The 23,483-nt window shown below is 51.9% G+C and overlaps 11 protein-coding genes and 1 non-coding gene across 12 annotated transcripts; 5 read left to right on the forward strand and 7 right to left on the reverse strand.

The window, feature by feature from the left end:
• Nucleotides 1–20: 20 nt before the first annotated feature.
• On the forward strand, nucleotides 21–2,156 carry J4E88_002199 (uncharacterized protein; the record flags this gene model as incomplete). The annotated part of the gene is made up of 5 exons (XM_049395865.1): nucleotides 21–28; nucleotides 77–236; nucleotides 285–305; nucleotides 512–581; nucleotides 946–2,156. The coding sequence occupies 5 exons, from the start codon at nucleotides 21–23 to the stop codon at nucleotides 2,154–2,156; spliced, it is 1,470 nt and encodes a 489-aa protein (XP_049258269.1).
• A 654-nt stretch (nucleotides 2,157–2,810) lies between these two features.
• J4E88_002200 (uncharacterized protein) lies at nucleotides 2,811–3,389 on the reverse strand (the record flags this gene model as incomplete). Its single annotated transcript, XM_049395866.1, has 2 exons — nucleotides 2,811–3,180; nucleotides 3,229–3,389. 2 exons carry the CDS (start codon nucleotides 3,387–3,389, stop codon nucleotides 2,811–2,813), a joined length of 531 nt encoding a protein of 176 aa, XP_049258270.1.
• A 1,166-nt stretch (nucleotides 3,390–4,555) lies between these two features.
• On the reverse strand, nucleotides 4,556–4,640 carry J4E88_002201. Its single transcript has one exon. It is a non-coding gene; the product is annotated as a tRNA-Val (tRNA).
• Nucleotides 4,641–6,367: 1,727 nt separating this feature from the next.
• On the reverse strand, nucleotides 6,368–7,734 carry J4E88_002202 (uncharacterized protein; the record flags this gene model as incomplete). The annotated part of the gene is made up of 2 exons (XM_049395867.1): nucleotides 6,368–7,272; nucleotides 7,320–7,734. The coding sequence occupies 2 exons, from the start codon at nucleotides 7,732–7,734 to the stop codon at nucleotides 6,368–6,370; spliced, it is 1,320 nt and encodes a 439-aa protein (XP_049258271.1).
• Nucleotides 7,735–9,317: 1,583 nt separating this feature from the next.
• J4E88_002203 (uncharacterized protein) lies at nucleotides 9,318–10,613 on the forward strand (the record flags this gene model as incomplete). The annotated part of the gene is made up of 1 exon (XM_049395868.1): nucleotides 9,318–10,613. The coding sequence occupies one exon, from the start codon at nucleotides 9,318–9,320 to the stop codon at nucleotides 10,611–10,613; it is 1,296 nt and encodes a 431-aa protein (XP_049258272.1).
• Nucleotides 10,614–10,799: 186 nt separating this feature from the next.
• On the reverse strand, nucleotides 10,800–12,394 carry J4E88_002204 (uncharacterized protein; the record flags this gene model as incomplete). The annotated part of the gene is made up of 2 exons (XM_049395869.1): nucleotides 10,800–12,131; nucleotides 12,182–12,394. 2 exons carry the CDS (start codon nucleotides 12,392–12,394, stop codon nucleotides 10,800–10,802), a joined length of 1,545 nt encoding a protein of 514 aa, XP_049258273.1.
• An 815-nt stretch (nucleotides 12,395–13,209) lies between these two features.
• Nucleotides 13,210–14,603, reverse strand: J4E88_002205 (uncharacterized protein; the record flags this gene model as incomplete). The annotated part of the gene is made up of 2 exons (XM_049395870.1): nucleotides 13,210–13,332; nucleotides 13,395–14,603. The coding sequence occupies 2 exons, from the start codon at nucleotides 14,601–14,603 to the stop codon at nucleotides 13,210–13,212; spliced, it is 1,332 nt and encodes a 443-aa protein (XP_049258274.1).
• Nucleotides 14,604–16,978: 2,375 nt separating this feature from the next.
• Nucleotides 16,979–17,704, forward strand: J4E88_002206 (uncharacterized protein; the record flags this gene model as incomplete). Its single annotated transcript, XM_049395871.1, has 1 exon — nucleotides 16,979–17,704. The coding sequence occupies one exon, from the start codon at nucleotides 16,979–16,981 to the stop codon at nucleotides 17,702–17,704; it is 726 nt and encodes a 241-aa protein (XP_049258275.1).
• A 267-nt stretch (nucleotides 17,705–17,971) lies between these two features.
• On the reverse strand, nucleotides 17,972–19,479 carry J4E88_002207 (uncharacterized protein; the record flags this gene model as incomplete). The annotated part of the gene is made up of 2 exons (XM_049395872.1): nucleotides 17,972–18,647; nucleotides 18,716–19,479. The coding sequence occupies 2 exons, from the start codon at nucleotides 19,477–19,479 to the stop codon at nucleotides 17,972–17,974; spliced, it is 1,440 nt and encodes a 479-aa protein (XP_049258276.1).
• A 1,129-nt stretch (nucleotides 19,480–20,608) lies between these two features.
• On the forward strand, nucleotides 20,609–21,352 carry J4E88_002208 (uncharacterized protein; the record flags this gene model as incomplete). The annotated part of the gene is made up of 1 exon (XM_049395873.1): nucleotides 20,609–21,352. One exon carries the CDS (start codon nucleotides 20,609–20,611, stop codon nucleotides 21,350–21,352), a length of 744 nt encoding a protein of 247 aa, XP_049258277.1.
• Nucleotides 21,353–21,658: 306 nt separating this feature from the next.
• On the forward strand, nucleotides 21,659–22,600 carry J4E88_002209 (uncharacterized protein; the record flags this gene model as incomplete). The annotated part of the gene is made up of 2 exons (XM_049395874.1): nucleotides 21,659–22,181; nucleotides 22,275–22,600. 2 exons carry the CDS (start codon nucleotides 21,659–21,661, stop codon nucleotides 22,598–22,600), a joined length of 849 nt encoding a protein of 282 aa, XP_049258278.1.
• Nucleotides 22,601–22,713: 113 nt separating this feature from the next.
• On the reverse strand, nucleotides 22,714–23,298 carry J4E88_002210 (uncharacterized protein; the record flags this gene model as incomplete). The annotated part of the gene is made up of 1 exon (XM_049395875.1): nucleotides 22,714–23,298. The coding sequence occupies one exon, from the start codon at nucleotides 23,296–23,298 to the stop codon at nucleotides 22,714–22,716; it is 585 nt and encodes a 194-aa protein (XP_049258279.1).
• Nucleotides 23,299–23,483: the final 185 nt, after the last annotated feature.

Here is a 23,483-nt window from a genome sequence, read left to right on the forward strand (position 1 = left end):
GCGGTTTCGCTATCGCATCTATGTACGGGTGAGTATCGATAGGAAACTTCTGAAAGGCGTCGCTGACGACCATTAGGCTAGGCAAGATTTGTGCGATGGCTACTCTTACAGCGAGTTCGGCGGAGCTGACTGCGCTTCTGAAGAGCGACCCAAAACCGCATTCTGCTGGTGCTGAGGCAGCTATCAATATCGCCTTCATCGCCCTGACTACCCTTTCCCATTGCCTCGGCGTCAAGGTAAGCTATGTCATTGGACAATGGCATACTTCGCTAATGTTATATCAGCTGTATGGCAAGATCGAACGAGTACGTCACCTTGAGTAAAACAGCACTAGGGGTGGCTCCAATCCGTGTCGCATTCTACAATATTATCACTAAGCTAGAAGTATACATTAGCTTAGAGGGTGTTTACTTGCTGAGAGCTAGCAATGTGTATGCGGCAACATGCGACACGGATTCCGGCCACCCTGATGACGGCTCTCGATGCGAACAGCGAACTAACGAGCACGTAGGTCGTCATGTGGTTCAAACTGAGCTTACTGGTCCTTGTATGTGTTATGGGTGTGGTCTTGAACTTCTCCGGTATGCTTCCGCGCTTCAATGCAACATAGCCATGTGTCTAACGCTACCAAGGCGGCGGCCCGAGACAGGGAGAATACCATTCAAGTAAGTTGAACATCTTCAGGCTACGTGTGACAACGCTGACCACTCTAGATTATACAACCTTCGGATTTCCATCGGACTGGAAGCCTATTGGCCACGATAATACCACTCCTGTCCCTCTCAAGATGACGGGCGTTCCCGACGAAGCTTTTGGCATATCTGGCCCCGGAGGCACACTGTTCGCTCTCATGTGGGTTCCTAGCATACCTCCAGATACCCCAGATAGCTAACATCTTGTGAAGCACTTCAATAGTTTTAGCCATGTTTTCTTGCTTCGGAGCAGACCTGGTCGCTATGACTGTCGGTGAAGCAAAGAATCCTTGGAGGGACGTGCCCATCACCATGTCGTTCGTCTACATCGTTCCGCTCAGCATATACCCATTTGCGATGCTAGCCGCTGGAGCAAATGTCAACTACGCCGACCCGCAGCTTCCGAAGATATGGGCGAGGGGCGACTACGCTACGAAGTCAGCGTTCGTAATCGCGGCCGAAGAGTCTTCTATCCACGCGCTACCGAAGGTTTTGAACGGATTGTTCATTATATCGGCATACACTACAGCCAATACCGATCTCTACGCCGCATCTCGTAGTGTGTTTATGCTTTCACAGCAGTACCTCCCAAGGAATATCGCAAAGATCTTTGGTCGGACTAACAATGGGCATACACCTTTGGCGGCCATTTTGCTGTGCTCAGCACTCGGGTTCTTGTCTCTGATAGGCTTGGCAGACAAGACTGGCTCACAGCCGCGTATTACACTCTCCGAACTGTACACAGGCACTGCGGCATGCATCTATCTCACTCTTTGCATCACCTTTCTGCGCTTCAAAGCTGGCCTTGACCGCTTAGCGAGGCGGCAGATCTTCGGTCGCAATCACCCACTCTACATGTCACGCCTGTTCAAGTCCCGATGGCAACCACTACCTGCATATATCGGGATCTTCGGAAGCGCCTTTGTCCTTGTATGGTCTGGTGTTCCCCCACTGGTCATTCTTGTTGCGAAAGGAAGCCTCACTTCCACGGACAACCTGAAATCTACCATCAGCTTGGCTTTCGACGTTCTTGGTGCATATATCGGCCCCTTCTTGTTCGGATCTTTGTACCTCTCGTACAAGTACATATTTCCCCGAACATCCAAAGTTGACCTCCGCAACCTTACGGTGGAAGACTACGTCCTGGAAGACCTATCCAGCATCGAGCTCGAAGGCCCAGTCTCAGTACCGCCAGTTCCGCGACATCGGTTCGGTTCGTACGAGATGGACGCCCAGCACGATGGCATTGTGAGTCCTCTGAGCACCTTTGAAGACCCGTTCAAGCAGGAGCAGGTGCATCTCAGTGTGAGCATGGATCCCACGATGCAGGAGGAGATGGAAGCGGAGGCTTCGAGGAACAACGAAAGAGCGCGGATAGAGCAGATTTTGGAGAGAAGACCAGCGCGGTTGGCACGTGGAGTGTGGCGCGAAATCTGGAGCTTTGTAATTACGGATAAGGACTAAGCGCAAGGAGACAGGCATAGATAGCGTGTTCTCGACTCTCTTGCACTTCGACAACTCTCATCTAACAATGTGAACATATCTTCGAACTGGCCTAGCTTAGACGAAGTCCGGACCTGTCACGATGCAATTCACGGCGCTGCTCGGCCCTTTTCCACAACGGCATTCGTATCTCGACGTCGGAATGTGGAGTACCCAAGCGCGGAGATGGTGTTGTGATGGAGCGCGGCCGCCGGGAGAACTCGGGTCGGATCACGTGTCGGGCGTCGGACATTTTCGAGCTACGAGATACACCGAGCAGCGAACAAGGCTAGCATCGGCTGGAAAACGAAGAAAGAGAATATTGTGTGTTTAAAATAGTAAATTGGTATTGATGATGTTGGTATAGTATGAAATCGTAGCCCACCATTGGGGTCTGTTACGAGTTGCTAAAACGCTAAATGCTCTGACAAATATGAAGCGCATGTTCCTCTGTCACTTCTCGAGGTACACGAGCCAGACACCTTGATTTGATGTTGGTGTCTGCTCGTGGCCTGGCGGTGTGACTCTCGCGGCGTTCAGCGCGCGGGTTCATCCTTCTCTTCTCCGTAGTGTGTGCGCTCTAAGGCGCGAAGCTGGGGTTCTGCTCTTCGGGTTCTCCACCCTCTCCTGCTTCATTCACTGCACTTCGTACAGCTCCATGGCCCTCTGAAGGTCCTCAAGGCTGGCCTTGTCGCCATAAGCCTCTTCCAAGATCCTGTTCCTGTCCTTCTGGGTGGTCATCTTGGCCTCGAGTCCAGCGATTGCCCTTTCCATGTCCTCCAAGCTTGAGCGCTCGCCGTAGGAGTCCATGAGCATCTGGTTCTTTTGTTCCTGAGTAAGCTCAAGCGCAGAGTGTACTTTGCGGTTGGCCTCGTTAAGTGCATTGGTAACGCCAAAGCCTATGTTGGCATTAGCATCACCGAGCGTAAGGGGTCGGCGAGGCTGTGATGCGGTCTTGGGAAGGTAGATCATACCAATGGCTACCGCCGCCATGGTCGGGAGATACCTGGTCTTTGTTAGTGGTGGTGGGAATCATGTAGAGGGAGAGACATACCATCGTGCTACCCTTCCGAGCCTTGGGACAACACTCGCACCAGGGGTGGAGGTCATCTGTGCTGCTGCGGCATCTTCCATGGAGATGGCACTGCGAGCACGTGTTGAAGTGGTGAAGAGCCTCTGGCGGACCAGGGTAGATGTGCGGAGGAGGAAAGACATGTTGATGGTTGTATGGTAGTGGCGAAAGTAGTGCCGAGTATGGTGATGGTTCCTCAAGATGATAGTTTTGGCTCGACTTATATCTTGTCGCTAGGTGTGCCCAGGTGTGGTTGTGTTTGACGTTGGTAGGTGTGATGGCCAAGACGTGTGAAAGTATCGGCCGCGGTTTGACTTCGGTAGTGTGGTGTTTGATTGATGGCTTGCTACGTGTAATGTGTTCCGGTGAGACGTCCCAAGCGCGGCGTATGCGGACTGTATATACGACAGCCTCGTGCGGGGAAATGCAGGTCACAAGTAGGCTGTGCACTCATGTCTCTCCACCACACCCGTACATCATACGACGAATCATAGCACTTGACATCACCGGGCTCCGTGACGCAAATGGACTGATGAGCTTAGTCCGACGCATTCTCGCGTCGCGTCCCCAGACCGAAAGGCCGCTGACGTACCAGGTCGTTGGGTGCTCCCCTTCAAAGGGTTTCCCGGCCGCGCATGTATCGCGGCTTCTCCTGGCGTGCCGCCTGGAAAGGGTTCGGCTGGTGAAACGGCTGCCACCGAGATCCAATCGGACGCTGAGACGACGGGACTGGGCCATGTGGGGTTAGTGGTGTGCTGATCGTGGTTAGATGGCAGTCTTTCGATTGTGGGGTGAGCACGCGCATCGCGTGGCTGGCCGAGGTTCCCGCGACGCTGATGTCAGCGTGCAGGTCCGCAACCTGTTCGTCCTGTGGAGTGACCACAGCGTCAACACCACCAGCTTCATCAGCATCTGCATCGTCATTAATGCCCACAACGTTTTATTGAAAGAAAATTATCGCGATCTAGACCATGACCGCATCGCAGCCGACCATGACTCTCCAACGTCTCGACTGTCAACAATGAGCACACGCCCCACTCCGGATCTAAGAATTTTAGGCTGGTAATTTGACTTTGCGATGCAAGCACTGTGCGCATGCTTGTGTTGGCATCGCAATACACGAAGCTAATTCACTTACAAAGGGATGCCATGCCGCAGGATTTGCATTGACCAAAGAGTAGACCCTTAGCTTCCCGAACTCACATGTAAGATGCCAAGCAAACACTTATCAAATGGCCGCCATCTGCACTGGATCCGTCACAACTCCAACAACGACCAAGCCCAGCCCACGTGCGGATGGCAAAAACAATACTGCAACCGAGGATTGAACTCGGGACCCTTCGCGTCGCACATTCAATGTGAGGCGAATGTCATAACCACTAGACCATTGCAGCAGCTGCTTCTGTTTGGCTATTTTGGAACACAGAAAGCCTAAGTACTGCAGCAACAACAGGTTCAAAGTGCTAAAGCTCAATATGGACAGCTCGCAGTCTTGAAGCATATGAGCTGGGAACGTGACGGGCAGTGGCATATGTCCAAACGATTTGGCGATTTGGCTTGGAGGCTGATCGGTTCTGGTCACACTGCCCACGAAGAGCATTCAAGACTGACATCTGACCGGATGTAGCAAGCCCACAACTCGTATATCACTTCCGGCCATTCTCATGGATGTGTTCGCGCTGTTTCCCATCCTCTTCACGAGATAACCCAAGATGTCCACCCGAGTCTACATGGTTATCCGCACCGCCAACAGGAGTGAAAACATAGTACCAGGCTTTGTCGTCCAGTCTTGGCGATTCCAGAATCTACAGGAGCGTGCGTTCTTTGCCGATGCGAGAGTCAACTGGCATTGTGTGGCCAATCCTTTCTACAATGGTGTACATGCTTCCATGGCTATGATCACAGCTAAAGTAATCCGTGACGACGAGACAACAGTCAGGATAGCCAGCCAACCAAGGGAACAGCGTGAGGAGGCGGAGCAGGATCTGCGCGCTCCATTAGCAACAGAATTACAGCAGCTTATGTTGCGTGGTAACATCAGATTGGACTTCACAGTTGGTATGCTGCAACCTGGAGATGATGGGCCTCTCTGGATCGAAACTATGGCTATTATCCAAGCTGACTCTGAGGGGCCCCAGCGTCGGTACTTTAGATACGATATTGGAACTGTAAACGCACACACCACATGAGGTTGTGCAAGTGTAAGGTAGCAGGAACTTGAAGTGACTAGTCAGTAGTCACATCATCACTTCTTACTAGACTACGTCAGTTAACTGTCAATTATCCGCGGCACGACTATCCCTGTACGTCTATGAGTGCACCTGAGGTGGCTTCATGCTAACGAAACGATTATCGAGCTGCTTGGTACTTACACAGTATCACATGGGTCAGGCAAATCAGCTCCTGGCAAACACTTAGCCTATAAGTCAACTCCCCCCTCACAGGTTCAGCTGTCAACAACCTCAACATATGGCACCCAAAGGCCCCTACAAGGTAGATGAAAAGTACTACGTGATTGTGCGCTACGTAACGCCAAAAGACATCCCAGCCAAACCCAACATCCACGTCGGCTTTTCTCTCTATCCGACAACCTACAAAGGCGACGTGGAGACTTACGATCATCTATCAACGCAGAAACGACCAGGTTTTACGTACGTAAGAGCTAAGACTCCTCGCTATGATGACGCCGGAAATATGTTCGCACTAATAGCCGGGATTCCCACTATGCCACAAGAAGAAGTGGCTATTCACTATTCTGTTGCTGTAGGAAGCGATGCTAGTGAGCAAGAGGAATGTAGACATGAGGTTGCTAAACTAGACTTAACACGGGTAATCGAGAGTTATCTTCCGGCAGGTGAGGAAGCGGAATTCGTTACTTTGGAGGGCGAAGTGAGATTTAAGCAAAGGGATGGGCGACATGTATGGTTTGGAGTTCTTGAGGTGGTTGTGAAGTATACGAATCTCGTTGGTGATACGAGGCCGGCGCCTGGAAGTGGAGGATAGGTATGGTAGTTATCGGAGCCTCTCATAGTTCAAAATGCGCATCACAACCGAGATCTAAGACATGGGTACCACGTCTCTTCTTGTGACACGCCCTATTTACATTGCATCCGGTACTTGCTCACTCTAACTTTTCGTTTCCTTCTCTAATAGCCTGTCCGTAGTCTCCCGCATTTGGTGTTCTCACAATCGTATGCGTGTGGTACTTAGCTGGCTCCTTGTTCGTTAGGAACACACCAGAGTGGTGGTCGAATTCGACAAGAATGACCGGGCTCTGGATACGGAAGTAGAACGCGTCGTCTTCCCCGAAGCCTCCGATCCAGCAAAAGTAGGTCTCGCTCAAGTGTTGTCTGATCTGATCGAGCTTGTGTTGGCGCGCCTTCGTAGGATGATATAGTAGGAACTCTTCACATATGGCGAGGACGAGTTCTTGCTGTGACGAGTCGAGAGAAGAGACCAGAACGCCCTCATAGGGTACGATACGGTTGTCACGGAAGGCACCGCATCGATGACGCTGATCGTCTGGGCCCCACGTATCGGTAATGAGCTCGTCTCGCTTAGTCTCGTCATTGTTGGAGTTGCCGTAGACTTGCTTCATGCCTTCATCTCTCATCTTCTTGAAGATCTGTGCCTTTTGTTGTTGCTCGTGGCTGAGACTCTGCATCAGCTTCCAACCCAGACTGCCTTCTTTGTGTAATATCTTGGTACCCTTCCATTCTCCGTCATCGATGATGTTGGGCTCGGCACCTGTGAACGACGGACTCATGATAACCTGATTTCCCTTGTAGAAGCAGGAGATGTCGAGATGATGGCCATAGAGCAGCCATCCCCAGGGCGAGGAAGCGGAGGTAGAAGGCGTACCAAAAAGCAGAAAATTGTAAGAGTACTTGTTCAAGATGTTGGGTAGCTTGACAACCTCGCCCAAGAAATGGTTCACCCGCATGGCCGCGATAGCCTTTTCGTAGCCTTCTGGGGAAAGAGATGCCTCTACCACTGCGAGCATTGACTGCGCGATACTCTCAGGGACTTTAGCAGTTAGCCTAGGTCGCAACGTTGGTGATTTTGAGACTTACCTTCTTCGAGTCTGAGCCCAAATGGCCGCAGTAAGAACTCTGGGTTACTCCATGCCCTCCACTCTCTGGCATTGATGGGATACGAAATCTTCGCCCTCTGCTCGCTGTCGAGAGCTGCGAGGAGTTCTTCCGCCTTCTTGACCGGGCCATCAACATCTACACCTTCGTCTCGTGCTTGATATAGACCCTCCCTAACAGTGCCGTCATTCGTAATACCTTTGTACGGCTCTTCCAATAACTTCTCCCAGACTTTAGTCAGATCGTACAGCCATGGCGGGGCGCGGTTGTCTTGCATTGACTGGACATATTCGTAGATGTTTTGCTTTGCGGCCGTCGTGAAGCGGGGACTGCTGAGGTCTGGAAGATGAGCCCGGAAGCCGTCTGATGCTTGATCGAATGAGCTTCGTCGAGCCATTATCGAGTGTCGCTGTGTTTAGGTCCGTGTACTCCTTTTTGTCCTCAAGTTGTTGTCCGCGAAGGTATGCTGGGCCCAAGGGAGAAGCCTTTTCCGCGAAGCTACTGTTCTAGATCACCACTACAGAGGTAGCAAGCTCCAGGTGATTTATCTGACACCGAAGGTCACGCTGTCTTCAGGCTGGTCTTCCGATCGTGTTCCGAAGATTAAAGAGAGTTTCGGGTGAACCCTTTTCCTCTACGTGAGCCTCGCGACACGTAATGATGAGGTATTTGTTCGTCTTCGCTCACAGATCCAATGATCACACAGCAGTCGTCCGTAAAGCCTTCGACGAATTAGCTGTTATCGTTGTTAAAGACACGAAAGATGCGAAATTCTCAGTCTACTCGTGGGATGATTCGGGAAGTCACCCCACATCCTACCCTGAGCTAGCGCGGGGTATGCAGCCCCCCATCGCGTACCCACGGGTTGAAGTCGACTTGCGGCTCGATGTAGATTTCCAGATTCCCAGATTCCCATCGCGACGCGATGAAGAGATAGTAAAACATACGTTTTTTCATGCTCTTCTTGTCTTAGGCTTTTCTACACGCGTCCTTGCGACAAGCGTTGAAGAGAACGCCCACAAGAGACTATCGACGCGGCTCTAAGTAGGCGACAAGGCCTACCAGGCATATGATGTACGAGTAAAGGTATAATGTTGGCAAGATCGCGAACTGCTTAAGCCATCAAATGTGACGCCCAATTGATGCTTTACAGGAACTGCGGCATCAGTTCGTGTCTCTGGAGGTATATTGTCGCGTAGTGGAAGCGATCCGGCGTCGGGACTCATGCGCATCTTCAATATCTCTAAGCACAGCGTCTTGAGCTTACCTCGAGATCGTGCAATCACAGCCGATGCGATAGTAAGATGTAAGAACGGCTCACCCACACTCCGCGACTCCGCATTTGCCGGATCTCGCGCGTTCATTGATGGCGGTGGGGCGCTGAGATGGAAAGACGCTAACCGTTGCCCCGCCACGGTGGGGTGTGCAGCCGGTAGCTGACAACCTTGGAACAGCAAGCTCCCCAGGCGTGGACGTATTCGGGCCGACAGCTTCCCCGATATATGTTTATCGAAGAAGTGCTTACTGAGTTGACTTAGATAAACTTCGGCTATTGCGACTGAGAGTGACGTGTAGTGCTTTTCAAGGTTCGGAGGCAGCTTCGGAAGACCTGGTAGGAACATTCCGGCTAAGCTATCTTCCGGTGGCTGAACATTACGCGCGGGAAGGAGCTCGGAACTTGTGGAGGGATTGGAGCAAAAGCAAGAGACTGAGATATAGAAACGTTTAAGAGGAATCTTAAGAGCTGTCGGGACGTTCCCTGCTTGTCTTCGGCGAGACCAACTCAGCAACAACCAGCAACCACATTGCTTCAGCAGCGCTCCATCCTCTACCATACCAGCAGATATTGTACATCGAGTGGTGAGACAGAGGCGCAGTATTTCTATCATGGCAGAGAATACTAGGATAGCGATTGTTGGAGCAGGTAGACATTCCCACCCAGATCACCCACCATACCGTGATAGCTAACAAACTCCAGGCATGGGCGGCCTAGCGGCAGCACTATCTCTCGCAAAAGCTGGTCACAAGAACATCACGATATATGAAAACGCAACGAATATGGGCTTCGTAGGCGCCGGCATCCAACTCGCACCAAATATGGCTCGCATCCTCGACCGATTATGTTGCTGGGGACCAATCCGCGACGAGGCAGTTCAATGCGCAAATACATCAATTCGGGAAGGCTCGACAGACAAGGAGCTAGGGTACGTAGATCTGGGCTACGTGCGAGAAAAGTATGGATACCCACACATGGTCGGCCACCGAGCGAGTTTGGCAAATGGCCTCTATGAGGGTTGCAAGAAGGAAAGCGGGATCACATTCAAGCTGGGCTGCAACATATCCAACGTACAGTTTGGTGCGAAGCCAAAGTTCACCATTACACCAGCTCAGGGCAACGGAGAGCCCCAACAAGTCGAATGCGACATCCTGCTCGGTGCGGACGGCGTTAAGAGCTCTACTCGCGTCGCCATGCTCAAGGAGCTCGGCCACACCGGCGCAGCTTGCGACTCAGGACAAGCTGCATACCGTATCATGTTGACCCGAGACCAGATGGAGAACGACCCCGAGCTACTGAAATTGATTGAGTCCGACACAGTCACACGCTGGATTGGCGAGAAGAAACACATCATTGCCTATCCAATCCACAACAAGCAAATCTACAACATCTCCACCGCGCAGCCCGATATCAACTTCGCCGGAGCACCAGACGCGCAATATACGACCAAAGGCAGCAAGAAGGCCATGTTGGACGTTTACGGCGATTTCTGTCCGATGATACATCGCATGTTGAACCTGGTGCCAGAGGGCGAAGTTGTGGAATGGAAGCTACGGGTTCATGATCCGTTGGTAACCTGGGTGCATGGTACAGCTGCCTTGGTCGGCGACGCTTGTCATCCAACGCTCCCACACATGGCCCAAGGTGCAGCGCAGGCGATTGAAGACGGAGCTGTGCTGGGCGTCGTGCTTTCCCCTAAGCGCATCGCAGACGGGAAGCCGCAGACCATCGAGCACGCACTTCGCTTGTATGAGAAGCTGAGGAAGCCGAGAGCGGAAGCACTCGTTGAGCTCGCGGCGCAGAACGGAAGAGACATGCATCTTGGAGCTGGCAAGGCGAAGGAGGAGCGCGATAAGATCTTTGCGGCGCTGAAGTCTGGATCCGGGAAGGTGCCGGACAAATGGGCGGATGCAGATATCCAGGCGCAAGTCTATGGTGTTGATGTTGTGGCTGAGGCGGAAGAGCTGTGTCAGAAGGAGGGGTTGGAAGCGAAGTTGTAGGTTGACGATTGTCTATGTATTATAGTGCCTTCACGATCGCATTCAATCCAAAAATCCAACAAGGGATCAGCTGGAGATGTGCGTGCTTCACATGATGTTCACGTTGTCATCGACGTGTTCAGACGCTACCCAGAGACGCGTAGCTCTGCATCGGACACAATGGCAAGGAGACATGTCCACCTGATCTCACATCCTCTCCGACATGTGACCTCTCATCGTATGGCCCTTCCAATGAGTGAACATGACAGGGATCAAACTAACGCCTACAAGCAATGCCGCAACGATGCCAGCACTGTTCGCGATACCTACATTTTCAAACATGGGAGGAAACCAGAATGGACCGAGGAAGCCCCAGATCTGCCTCACAAAGGTAACAAACACACCAATACTACCAGCTTCTTCAGGATAGCAATCGACCGCATATGTGATCAGGACAGTAGTGACGATTTGGTTGCCTGCTGCACCTATCCCTGCACCGACGATTGGCGTCACATTCCAATGCAGATCGGGGGCTTGCTCGATGCGAACGAGAAAGACAACCACGCCACAGATGGTGAGAAGTATGCCGAAGTAGCTCAGCCAGAGACGGAACTCTGGAGCAGGGCGGAGAGGAGTCATTTTCTTTGCGCGCCATCGCATCCAGAGATCACTCGAGTGTCCACCAATCTGCTCGCCGATTATCGTACCAATAATAACACCCACGAACTGTAAGCCAATCTGCTGTGCGTTGAAGTGGAACTTCTCTCCGAAGAGTTGCGGAATCTCAACGGTCGCGAGGACCGAAGCGAAGAGAAAGACCATTGCATACGCGCATGCAGGGATGACCACGCATGGGTACTTGAATAGTCGAAGTGGTGATATAAACTCCGAGGCGGTGATGGGTGTAGGATCGATGCGTCGAAACTTGAGATACATCTCTTTGTAGGCCGCAAACCCGAATTGCGCGTGTTGCGCGTTGTTGTGTCGGATGAAGCGCGTCTCAGGTCCAAAGAGCGTGTACAGGATGAGTTGAACGCCGTTGACGATTGCGAGGATCCAATATATCCAGCGGTAACCGACGTTGTAGGTCACAAAGCCGAAGATTAGGGGCGCCAGAGGTATACCCAGGGTGATCATCACCGTCCAGATACCCATAAACTTCGCTCTTTCCCTTTTGAAGAAAGTTTCGACCACAACGGCACTGCCGATCGCATTCGGGGGTGAGATGAAGAAGCTTTGGAGAGCTCGGCAAGCAGCCATGGCAGCGTATGTTTGACTCTTCGCGCAGCCGACGTTGAAGACTAGACTGCCGATCAAAGAGATGATGAAAATTGGTCGACGTCCGTATCGTGTGGAGAGCGGCCGCCAGAACAGTGGAGCGCCACCAAGGATGGCGATTTGGAGAGACGTAAGATAAGATGCTCTTTGGAGGCTGACACCTAGGTCTTCGGATATGTTCTCGTAGGCTGGAATGATCGCAGCAGCAGGAAACGCGCACATCATGGCGTGGAAGGCGACAAAGAGGAGGTTCATCACTTTCTAGTCCCATTGTCAGTAGACATCGAACTGATGAATGCGTAATGACCTACCTTCCACTGAGGCCAGTTGTATGGATCGGCCGTGCCCATGGTGGGTATGGGGTCAAGCTCAAGCGTGCCATGTCTTTCCAACAGATACTGTCGATGTTCCTCGGAAAGGTGAGATACTTCGTCATTGTCGAGATACGTGCCATGAGTGTTTGCATGCTCTAGATCCTCACTAGTCATCGGCTTATCTGAGATGGCCTCTTTGTCGTTCTCCATGACTGTGACGTGGTCTTAGTGGTACAGCCCTAGGCGTGAGTTGCGGAATGAGTAGCAAGAAAGAGAAAGACCAGCAATCTCGAGTGCGCACGCCTCGGGGTGGCAACCCCATACTGTGTACCCGTCCTTCCCCATACTAATACCTGCGGAAGAAGACTTTCGCGGAGACCCCCAGTGGAGACCCCAGATGGTAGGATTATTGGCTGGACCCCAGCCCATTTAGTTTCAGGCAGGGGTTGCGAACCGTCGTCGTCACGGTGTCGTCGTCGCTAAGTTTCGTCATCCTATCATTTAGCGAACGGAAGCAGACTTCGGCAGCAGCACACCGAGGTTTAACGTCTTCGTCAAATACCGACGAGCGGGCATCACCGCGCTACAGTGAACCTTTGGTATGCACTAGGTATGCGTTGAGCACGACGGAGAAAGTTATCGGCATGTGATGAGAGATAAGTAACCGGGAGGTTCAGGCTCGCAATGCGCAGGATGCGGAATGTATTCACGCGTGTCGTGCGCGCGTCGAAAGTCGAGACTCGAAGCAATGCCATCCGTGCTCAAGCTTTCGGGGAAAGCTTGGCCGGTGCCGGCGCCGTTCCCTCTTTCGGATCCACCCGGTCAACGCCGCCCAACGCGCAACGCGTCACTCTCATGAGGAATCAGCAGTGTCGACCTAAAGCTACCCAACGCAGCTGTTCATATAGCATCTAAATACAAGCCGATTGTCACCTATCGGCTTTGTCATACGATACGCGTTCGCAATCCTGAACCTCCGCCACAGGAAGCCGCCCCACCTATCCTGCGCCGACACGATCAAGACACTATCGGTAGGGTATCCGAAACGGATGCGCTTCGGTATTAAAGACAAAATCGTCCAAGCTGACTTCATCGTGATCGCTAAAGATGAGGTAGAAATATTTGAGGGTTTCGGCCAACCAAAAGCTCTGCGGAGGTGAAGAAATAAAGTCAGCGTTTGTTTCGGAAGCATCGCGCATCTAGGACTTACCTCCATGCTGTCACTCTTTGGTGGCGGGGTCGACATAATGTCTTGGAGCGCGGCGTTACCAAATTCAGTCTTCGTATTCGCCTCGATGGCCTGGAACATCTCCCACGCGATCTCTTGATACTTGGTCTCGCCTGTGAGCCGGAACATGTAGAAGATTGACTCGATCGCCTCTGGCCGGAGAATATAACGGCCATCGTGGACTGCGCTGAAAGGCTTTGCGCCTGGTGTGTAATCGCACTCTGACCACGACGGACACGGGGTCATCGAAAAGACTTCAGGCATAATGCCGTTCGGTGCATTCTTGTACGTCCACGCGCAACCGTCAGAGATCTTCCGTCCCACGTCGAGATGGGTCTGGTTGTCGAAAAGCCGCCCACCAAGCGCCAGCATACCTCCAGCATAGCATACCAGGTGCTGCCCAGTGTTGTCTCGTTGTCCATCAGGGCCATCATGTTTCGCGGTTGCGACCAAGATGTCGGCCTTGTCTTCTACCATGGGTCGAAACATGGTATGCGTTATCGCCGTATCCATCGCGTATTCGTACATCTTGCGATACTGAACAGCCGGCTCATTCCCGTTGAGCAACTGATACATCTTCGGTAGATACTCAAATGCCGAGTCGGCCATGGCACCCAGCCCAAAGAAAGCGTCGAAAGTCAGGTTGGGTGTCCGCATGTCGACGCTGATCGGCCACATTCCAGGAAGCTTCGTGGACCCTTGCTGTTCATCAAGTACGTCCGTAACCCTGGAGATGGCGTCGAAATACCGCATATCTCCTGTGATTTGGGAGAGGCGAGTGAACTCTACACTAGCGGAAGCGGCTTCAGCTATGAGTACTGAGAGTGCTGGGAGCTGCTCTTCGCCATCCGCCGCCTTCCCGGGTTTCCATCTCGACACAGGCATCCGGTTGGGTGTATCGAAGGTCGCATAAGCCATGTCCGCTACTTGGAGAGCCTTATTCAGAAGGCGGGTGTCGTGGCATCCAGATACGTCGTAGGCGCCTATGAAGCCTCCCAGGTAGCGTATAATGATCTCAAACATATTGATCTCACTCTCGCGATCATCGCTTGGTTTGAAGTCGATCTTCAGGGCTGCTTCGACGGCTTCGGCGAATTCGTCTTCCATCCCCATGATCGACAAAGTGTCTAGTGAGTCGACTAACGTAGCTCCCCAGCCACCAAATTGGGTATCTCGAGGCTGGCCCGACATGGGTGCCAGTTCATCTTTCATCCATGCGCGTTCTTTGTAAGACTTCCAGCATCGTTGAAAGGTCTCCTTGACAGCCGCTCGTCTATTAGCGATCGCTTCAGCATTTGACGACTTTGGATGAGGAGATCTTTGCAAAGTGCTCCTAGACAAAGGCTTTTTTGAGGATAGCTGCGCATACTCATTAACTGGGTGTCGAATCGGGATTGCTCTCCAGTTGAAGCGATCTCCCGCATCCGGAGTTGTTGCGGGCGTAGGCGGCTTTATTGGACACGCATGTGAGCTCGAAATATGTTCATGGCGGCCTGATGGAAAGATGGAAGTCCTCGGTGGGGTTAATTGAGCCGAAAAAGAGACTATCGTTGCAAACAACAAGACGCCAACGAGAAGGATCAGACTCCATCTCCATTTCCTGGGAAACATAGTGGACTCTCCAGAAGTCTGGTCGTGAATGGCTGAGATGGAAGCAAAGAGGAGTTAAGCAAACGCAATCGACGTACGCGCTGCCCTCTATGACATGCTGTCCTATTATAGCAACTGAGCTGTTTCGGATTAATGCGTGTAAGACAATCCCCTCCTATGCCGCAACTTATTTTGGGGGCAGTATCAGCACGTCCCCATCACGAACGTATCAAAGAACAAAGCGCTTTCAATACATTAAGTGCGTCACTCCGTGACTATTCTTCGAATATATTTGATTGACCATGTCGAGAGCCGCAGCAGAACCTTTAGGTATTCTTGAAATCTGGAGAAGCGCAATGGGCTACGCGCTGGACGTAGCCATCGGGTCCCGACCTCTGCAAGATTGCGGCGTAGTAGTTCCCTGGTCTCAACCCATGCGCTTATTGGTCAGTTCTTTTATCATGCCCTCCCAGCCGTATATGTGCATCACCTCGCGTGCTGGCACCATTAATATAATTGGCTAGCCTCGACCTCTTCTTCTTGTTAGTCGGAGCCAACATGTACAGGCGATCACCGTAGCGCTGGGAAGAAGCGCCTTTGCACGGCCTAGAACTATTAGCAATTCGCAAGCTCAAAGTTTCAACAACTAAGGCTCTTCGTTCAGGCCTGTCTTCTCTGTCAGTTTCCTGGCCCTCAGGACATGGTGTCATACCATACACCATAACCTCGCTTTCCCAGTCCGGCCCTACCTAAGTCTATTACGAGTGACAGAGAACTCGAGAAAGCAAGGCCCAAGAACAGCGCATCTCGACAGCTTAGCTGTCAGGTGCACGAGATACAATGAATCGTAGGACATCCAGCGTTTACGGATCGTGCTGGCCATGATCTGTGAATTTCGAAGCAACGCAAGCTGACAGCGCAAGCTCTGGCGCTGTTCCAGTGCTCTAAATCATGCTCGGCGGTGCAGTATTGGGATTCAGCATACGCACCAAACTCTAGTGTCTTCAAATCTGGCAACACTTCATTGCACAAGCGCAGCCTTTGAACGGATTGTACACGCCTCTTAGTTGCGGCTTTCGCCCTTCCCAGCTCATCAAGACTAGGGATCGAAATCATTCCAGATTTTGGAGAGACCGCATGCAGATGATGGGAAATATTGCAAGCAATGCAAACCCAGACGCGACTTACAGCTGGTGCTGTCATCGTTGTATGTGGCCTCGGTGATTCGCATCAAGACTTGCTAATTTCTCTAGGTGAGAGAATATGGTCGTTCGCACGCGCCGGAAACAAGTGCCCGAACTGTGGGCATCGAAAGTGTTGGAGAAGGTGCGCCATCGTGGGTCTCGCGAGGACGGATGAGCTTTGGATGGAGAGGGCTGGGTCGAAGAGGTTGAGCAAACGGACGAGGCCGATCGTCGTGGAGAACTTTTGACAAATTTTGCCTTCTTTGGCATGATGCGAGGGGTGGCACTTGCAGTGGGCATGAAGGTGGCTGGGTGCTGCGCTTGTGCCTTCCACATCGGTGATGACGTCATCAGCGCCGCTAGCTACGGAGGCACTCCCGAGGTCCTCTGCATCTGGCATCCACGACCTGCACATGTACCTAGGAGCATCGGATTCATCGCAAGCCTTCCAGTATGCCACTATTTCTCATATCGGGCATGTTTTTCGGCGTGCTCGTCTCGTTCGGGTACCGCCTGACGCCATTGCTGTTTAGCCCAAGAAGAGTCACTCTGGCATTTTCCCCAGCCTCACTTCGCATGGGGGAGGTCGTGCTAGCGATCCTGTCAATGATAGCAAAATCAACCTTTTACACAATTCCCGGGTCTCCGCGCATCAAGCTTTCAGCATTAGAGCTTGACTCCCCATTCACTCTAGATGCAGACGATGTTGTTCGGTATCAATCAGCAGTTGGAGGAACAAGCAACACAGGAGAAGAGCTCTCAGCACCGCACCTTATGCTGTTTCTTTCAGCCATGACCGAGCCCGCAATGCTACTTCTACTCGCCAGTCCCTGGTGTCCCATCAATCCACTAGGCGCAGTCAACGTGCGCAATAGGTTCGAATTATTACGCCCCGACCTATGCGACCTGTCGAGACTTGTGGATCTACGAACAGCCCGTCTGAAGGCGATTGCAAGTAACCACCCAAGACCAGCAAAACGAGGCATCGAGTGGGATCTGGAGGTCGTGGCCACCACTCCCACTGGTAGGAAGGATGGAACTATGGATATCATCTTTCGCCAGATCTTCACCATGCTAGAACTAAGAAAGTCACAGTCCAAGAAAATCCTAAACAGTTCACATGAGACCAAGTCTAGCATGGCGATACCACAGATGCCTGAGAGCACCACACAGGTATCGATGTCAGTCGACGACCCGCTGAAATGGGCTGCGATTTGCAAGGACTACAACTTCATTCATCTATCGGGAGCGGCGGCGAAGGCCTTTGGTCTACCTGGAAAGATTGCGCATGGAAATCACACAGTCGCTAAAGCTCTACATCTACTGACGGACTCGAAAAGCTTGCAGCCACCGTTCACCACTTCCTCATGGATGGAGGTGCAGTTCAGAAGGCCTATGGTTGTACCCGGTGTCTTCGATGTCAGTTTACGCGAATCTGGCAAACCTAGCAAGACGCTCTCAGTTTCTTTTCAGGGAAAAGACTGCGCGATTGCGGAGTTCGGGAGCCTTCAGCAATGAACACACCGAGATAGTACTCGGCTACCGTCTGGGACCGTTCTTGAAAAGATGTGTCAACTAGGGGTGGCTACAACTTGTGTCACATTCTCCTAGGATATCATTTGGCTCTCCGAGAAGTATACCTTATCTTGGAGACTACTAACTTATCAAGATTGAGATGTATGTAAGCGGCAAAGTGCTTCATGACTTCTATCCACCCCTGGTGGGGAAAATCTTGCACGAGAAAAGCATCTATAAGTCGACATGATGTTGCATTTTTGGTCGACTTCAAATAGCTTCAACAACCCGTTGTTCCACTGTCTCCATCAGTGCAGTCAGAGCACGCCGATCCTCCTCCTGGAGGTCTGTCTCTTGCCTACGCTGAGCTTCTTCTTCAAGTTCAGGCTCGTAGACGTCCCACCCGATTGGCTCGAATCCCGGTGGTTTGCGACAGTCAAGGGAGTAGTAAGCATTCATGGGGTGATCGGGCCGCATGTTGTAGCGGCTATCGAAGGGATAATCCTGCGAATAGCCCGACTTGAAGTACCGAAGACGTTGGAGGCCAACTCGGAAGCGTTCGAATAGATGATGCCAACGAATATCCGGCTCCATCTCCCATTCAGGTCCATAAGAAAGACCGAAGCTGTCAAACTCATCGTCACCCTCATCATCACTCCCTTCGTCATCCTCATCATCAGTCTCGTCGTCACCCGTTTGTGGAAGCAGCTGAGGGAAGTTCGCTTTCATTCCCCTGTCGAGCAAAGCCAGATAACGAACAACACCGCAACCGCAAAGAAGTAGAGTTTCCAGTGTAGCTCCATGCGCGACGATCCAGTCGACCTGCCAGTCATGCGCGATGGTCCAATTGCCAAAACACAACGACTTGAGGTGTGGAAACGGTTCGACCTCTCGGAAGTCCGTGAAAGGCCAGACGCCCCAGAGGCAGTCGCAATCGAGCGTAAGACTAGAGATTTATTTGCAAAATCAGAACATGACTCACAGATAGCTCGAGACTTGTACAGAGAGACTTACCGTGTGAGTTGGTTGGTGGTGGGCTTCAACCAGTACTTCGGGAGAAATCGCCTTAGACCATTGTGCTGCGCATCAGCATAGGTGCTCTGTCCACCTTCCGGTTCCACGTGGTACCTCAGAATTCTCAGTCGCAATTCTGTCAAGCGCTCTCTCACGGCCAGGAAGCTTTTTGATTCCATAACATCCTGAGGCATTGCATCCTGCAAGTTCTGGATCGTAAGACTCTCGAAGCTCTCGCTTTGCGCCAAAGCCTGGAAGCAAAGGTCCTGGATCTTCGCCCGGAAATTTTCATCCTCTCTAATCTGCAGCATAGTATCTCTGTATCTGGTGTGAGTGTAGTCCTCCACGGTGCAAATGCTCGAGAACTTTAGCTCTGTCCGCTTCAAACTCTCCAACTGTGGAAGTTGTGTGATGGCGTCAGCGAAGGTACAGAGGATGTCTGGTCCATCCGCTAGATATCTCCCGTTGTCGTCATCGTCGTCATCCTGCTCCTCATCCTCATCCTCCTCATTCTGCTCCCTGTCGGGGTGCTCGGAAGTATTGATGATGGCATGACGTACATGCTTTTGTAAAGAGGAATGAATGATATTCAAGAATCTTTCAGGGCTGTTTCCGACGTTCGTGAAGGATACTGTGCGGAAGAGACTCTCGGAGGCCAATTCGTGGAATCCTTTGTTTACCAGGCGAAGGGCCTTAAGCGTCGCCAAATCGTCGGAAAGGAAATCGATGCAACCCCGTTGGAGTTCGACAGGTAGTTGGATCATTGCGCTTACCTACCTGGGGTGAGCAGCAAGTGTTTTGGCTATAACCATGGTGGACGCGAGTGGCGCTTTTGTACCTAGGTAATTACCTAGGCGCAGCACAACACGTCATTTCGCCTTGCATGAAGCTGCAGCATTCGATAGGAGGTACATATCACTACAGCCCAATTTAGGTATAACGTGAGTCATCTGTCAGGCGTGCAAGTCTAAGGATCTTGGTTGCCTAATCATACGGTTGGGACCACGCTAGAGCCTTATAGGTATACTTGCAGGCTACATCGCCTTTTCTTCTCGAATTATGAGACACACCACTATCTCTTCACGACAGTACTACCGCCATCAGCCTCTCTTAATGAATACTTTCCAGACTTTACCGATCACAATCCGTGAGCATATTTATCACGAGCTCTTGACCTACACTCCAGCTGGATACAACGATCCGTATCATTCAGATGCCGAGATGGGAAGTGTGGCTCGAAGAACCCGCCGCTTAGATGTACCTCCCCAGGCGTCTGCACCCTCATCGCCATTATGTAAGCTGCTTACATTGAGCCGGCAAATCAACGCAGAGATCTTCCAGTTTTTGAGACTCCAACTGTGCGTGGTTGTCAAAAGTAATCATCCAAAGTTTCTTCGGAGCATCTTCGACAAAACAATACCCGTGCTACCCGGGTGTCCAACCTACAACTCCCGCGGCCGCCGGGTGGATTGCCCGCGCGTACCACTTATCTCACAACTGCAATCCTGCGATGAGATTGTCAAGAAGGACTTTTCAGGTTTTCCTGTGGCAATGGAACTCGAATTTCACACGACCCGCAACCTCTACCCCGGTCCTATGGAGAATACATCGTGTTTGTTGCTGCCAGCCTCGAGCCTGCCGATCTTGATCCGTATTGGCAAAGGTCATCAAAATCGGTGAGTAATTGCAGTTCTCATTATACCATGAAGGCGGATCTTAACCTGCGTCAGGTTCGGAAGCACTTCCCTATATGTGTCGCTTTTTGAGACGTTCTCACACACGCTTGAACGAGCCCAAGAGATCCTCATTGAACCTCTGCTGCTTCCCATTTCGAAGGCCCGCCTTAGATTTCACATTGTGAGCACCAATGACATGATCACTTCTCCTTGGACCATGAAGTTAAGAGAGCACTTGATGAGAGAGCGGCCTGCTATTTACTGTCTTGACCATCTGGACGATATCAAGCATGCTCGTATGGCCTATGCATATCTTTCCGACGACATACGCAACGACACATCGAGAGACGGGGTTCTTGAATTATGGCTCCAGACTTGCGACATCGCTGCAGGCGAAATACAAGCCCTCTGCCATCGCGCAGGTATATTGGAGTCGAAAGAGGAGGGTTCAAGGGGTTCGCTTGCGAACCTGAGAAGTATCGCATTTCCAAGATTCTCAACGGGTTCATCTGACAGTGTGGCATTGCTCCAGAAAGCGCGCAAGGATGCTGAAGAGATGATCAGTTTCTTATCCGATCAGCCCATGTGTGCGCAAGAAGCGTCGCTAGCTTCAAAAAAATGGCAGCTTGAAGTTGGCAAGCTCAAATCTCTGTTGAGCTTCAGGGCACATGTCGTTTGCAAAGCCCTTGGGGATATAGACGCCGCCATTGGATACCTCAAGGAAGCGATCAAGCATGACCCTAACTGTGCAGAGAACCCAGAGGACCGACCCCCAACAAAGTGGGTCTTTGGTGTTGGTAGCTGGACACATCCTCGGTCTGTCTACACTCGTGGAACGCCACTCAGTAACGTATACCTCGTAGAGAACCCAGTAGAGATGCTGGACAACCTGAAAGCCGAGCGTGGAACAAGCAGCGAAGAGGACGCCTCCAGAGTGGTACGATGGGAGGTCCGTATGTAAAGACGTTTCAGAATCACATCATTACGGGTTGAGTGCAAATCGAAGAAAACGTACCGATATCTCGAATGGTCACAGTGGAGTTCGCAAGTGACGCTAGCACCCCGCAAACAGCTTCAAGATGCCGAGGTCCATGCCATCTCTCCACCACAGCTCTGCCGACATGGCTGAATCGACCTTGACGCGTCTGCGCATTTTTGTGCATATACACATACCTCCCTGAAGCCTGCCTAAAGTCGATCGTCCTCACAACTACACCCATTTTCACCTCAGCCACCCTACAGCCCTCCATCCACACCACCACCCACGATGACGCACGCCGCCTCCAAAGACGACCTGCGCGTCAGCACGCTCTTCGACTACACCTCGCACGTCGTCCTCGTAACAGGCGGCGCGACCGGCCTGGGCGAAATGGCCGCACAAGCCTTCATCCAAAACGGCGCGCGCGTCTTCATCGCGTCCCGCAAAGAATCCGAACTCGCCTCCACCACCGCGCGCCTCAACGCCCTCGGCCCCGGAAAATGCTCCTACATTGTCGCAGACCTAAAAGACAAAGCCGGCTGCCTCGCCCTCTGCACGGAGCTGAAGAAGCAAACGGACCGCCTGACGGTGCTGGTGAACAACACGGGCGCGAGCTGGGGCGACGATTACTACAACTATCCGGAACATGCGTGGGATAAGCTGTATGCGTTGAATGTGAAGAGTATATTTTATATGACGGTCGAGTGTGAGGGGTTGTTGGCTAAGGGGGCGGATGCGCATAATCCTAGCAGGGTTATTAATATTGCTAGTATGGCGGGTATTACGACTGTGGATGTTACGACGGGCGAGGGTGGGGGGTTGAGTAATCCGGGGACTGGGACTTATAGCTGTACGTTCCAATTACTTCCTTTACCAGACTGCTTTTTACTAACGAAATATCTAGACGGCCCGGCAAAGGCAGCATGCATCCACCTCACTAAGATGCAAGCTTCGAAACTCGCCCCGAAGAATATCATGGTCAACGTCATTTGCCCAGGCGTTTTCCCTTCGCGCATGACGAACTTTGGGCTGGAGAAATTCGCAGATGCGTTGACAGCGGGTCAGCCGACTGGCCGCATTGGCAAGCCGAGTGACTTTGGTGGGCTGGTCTTGTTCTTGAGCAGTAAGGCGAGTGCGCATATCACGGGTAACGCAGTGGAGATGGATGGCGGTGCTACGTTGACGGGCTGGAGGGGGAAGGTGGGAGGTAGTAGCGAGAGCAAGTTGTGAACAAAACGTGACGGGTATCATGTGATTAATTGACGGTTTTGCTACATATTGGCCACAGGTATTCATGTCCAATATCCTTCTTCCATCTGCCCTACCAACGACTACTGCACCCCCTACGAGAGCTGAGTAGCCAACTGGGTAACCTGATCCATAACGGCTTGATCTTCCCTGATGTTGTTCTCGATAACCTTGTCCCTCAAGTGGTCGACCTGCTGAGCTGGGTCGGTAGGCGGCTGGCCCCTCGCAGTCTGGATCCTCGAAATCTGCATCTCGAGGAAGAACTTGGGCGCCTTGATGATTCCGAAGTTGCCTCCTGAGCTGCGTAGACCGGCCTCAGTGGCTAGGTAAACATTGAGCGCGTCCTGGAAAGCCTCGAGGTTGGAGTCGGCAAGTGGTACAGCGGTGAAGAAGGTGCTGGTGGCGAATTCCATTGGTTTTTGACCAGAGGCAGCGAAGTTGATCTTGGAGAAGGTTTGGCCACCGGAGGTCACGTCGGGGACGTTTTCGATTGTCTTTGCGTTGGCGTCGCAGGTGACCTTGTCTTGGATTTGTTGGACTACAGTGGCCGTCTCGCCTGGGAGGGCTTCGTTGCCGATGATGAAGCAGGCGTTGCCTTGACGGGGTATGATATTGGCGGTAGGAGCAGCAATGACAAGGCCACTGAGGAGCGTGAGGACGGTGAAGGCGTGGGTGTACATCTTCGTGTTCGTCTTCGAAGATTCCGTCTTGTATGTATACGACAAGAAATATATAACAACGTTGAATGGGTATAGTGATAATCAACGAGCGTTCAATAAAAGTAAGGTAAAGTACCCTAACCGGAGGGCAAGCAAAAGAACGAAAAAGAGAACGTAAGTGTAAAGACTGACTAGGGCGAACGACG

Source organism: Alternaria novae-zelandiae (genome assembly GCF_023758075.1).
Source record: "Alternaria novae-zelandiae strain BMP 2774 chromosome Unknown scaffold_3, whole genome shotgun sequence".
Lineage (NCBI taxonomy): Eukaryota > Fungi > Ascomycota > Dothideomycetes > Pleosporales > Pleosporaceae > Alternaria > Alternaria novae-zelandiae.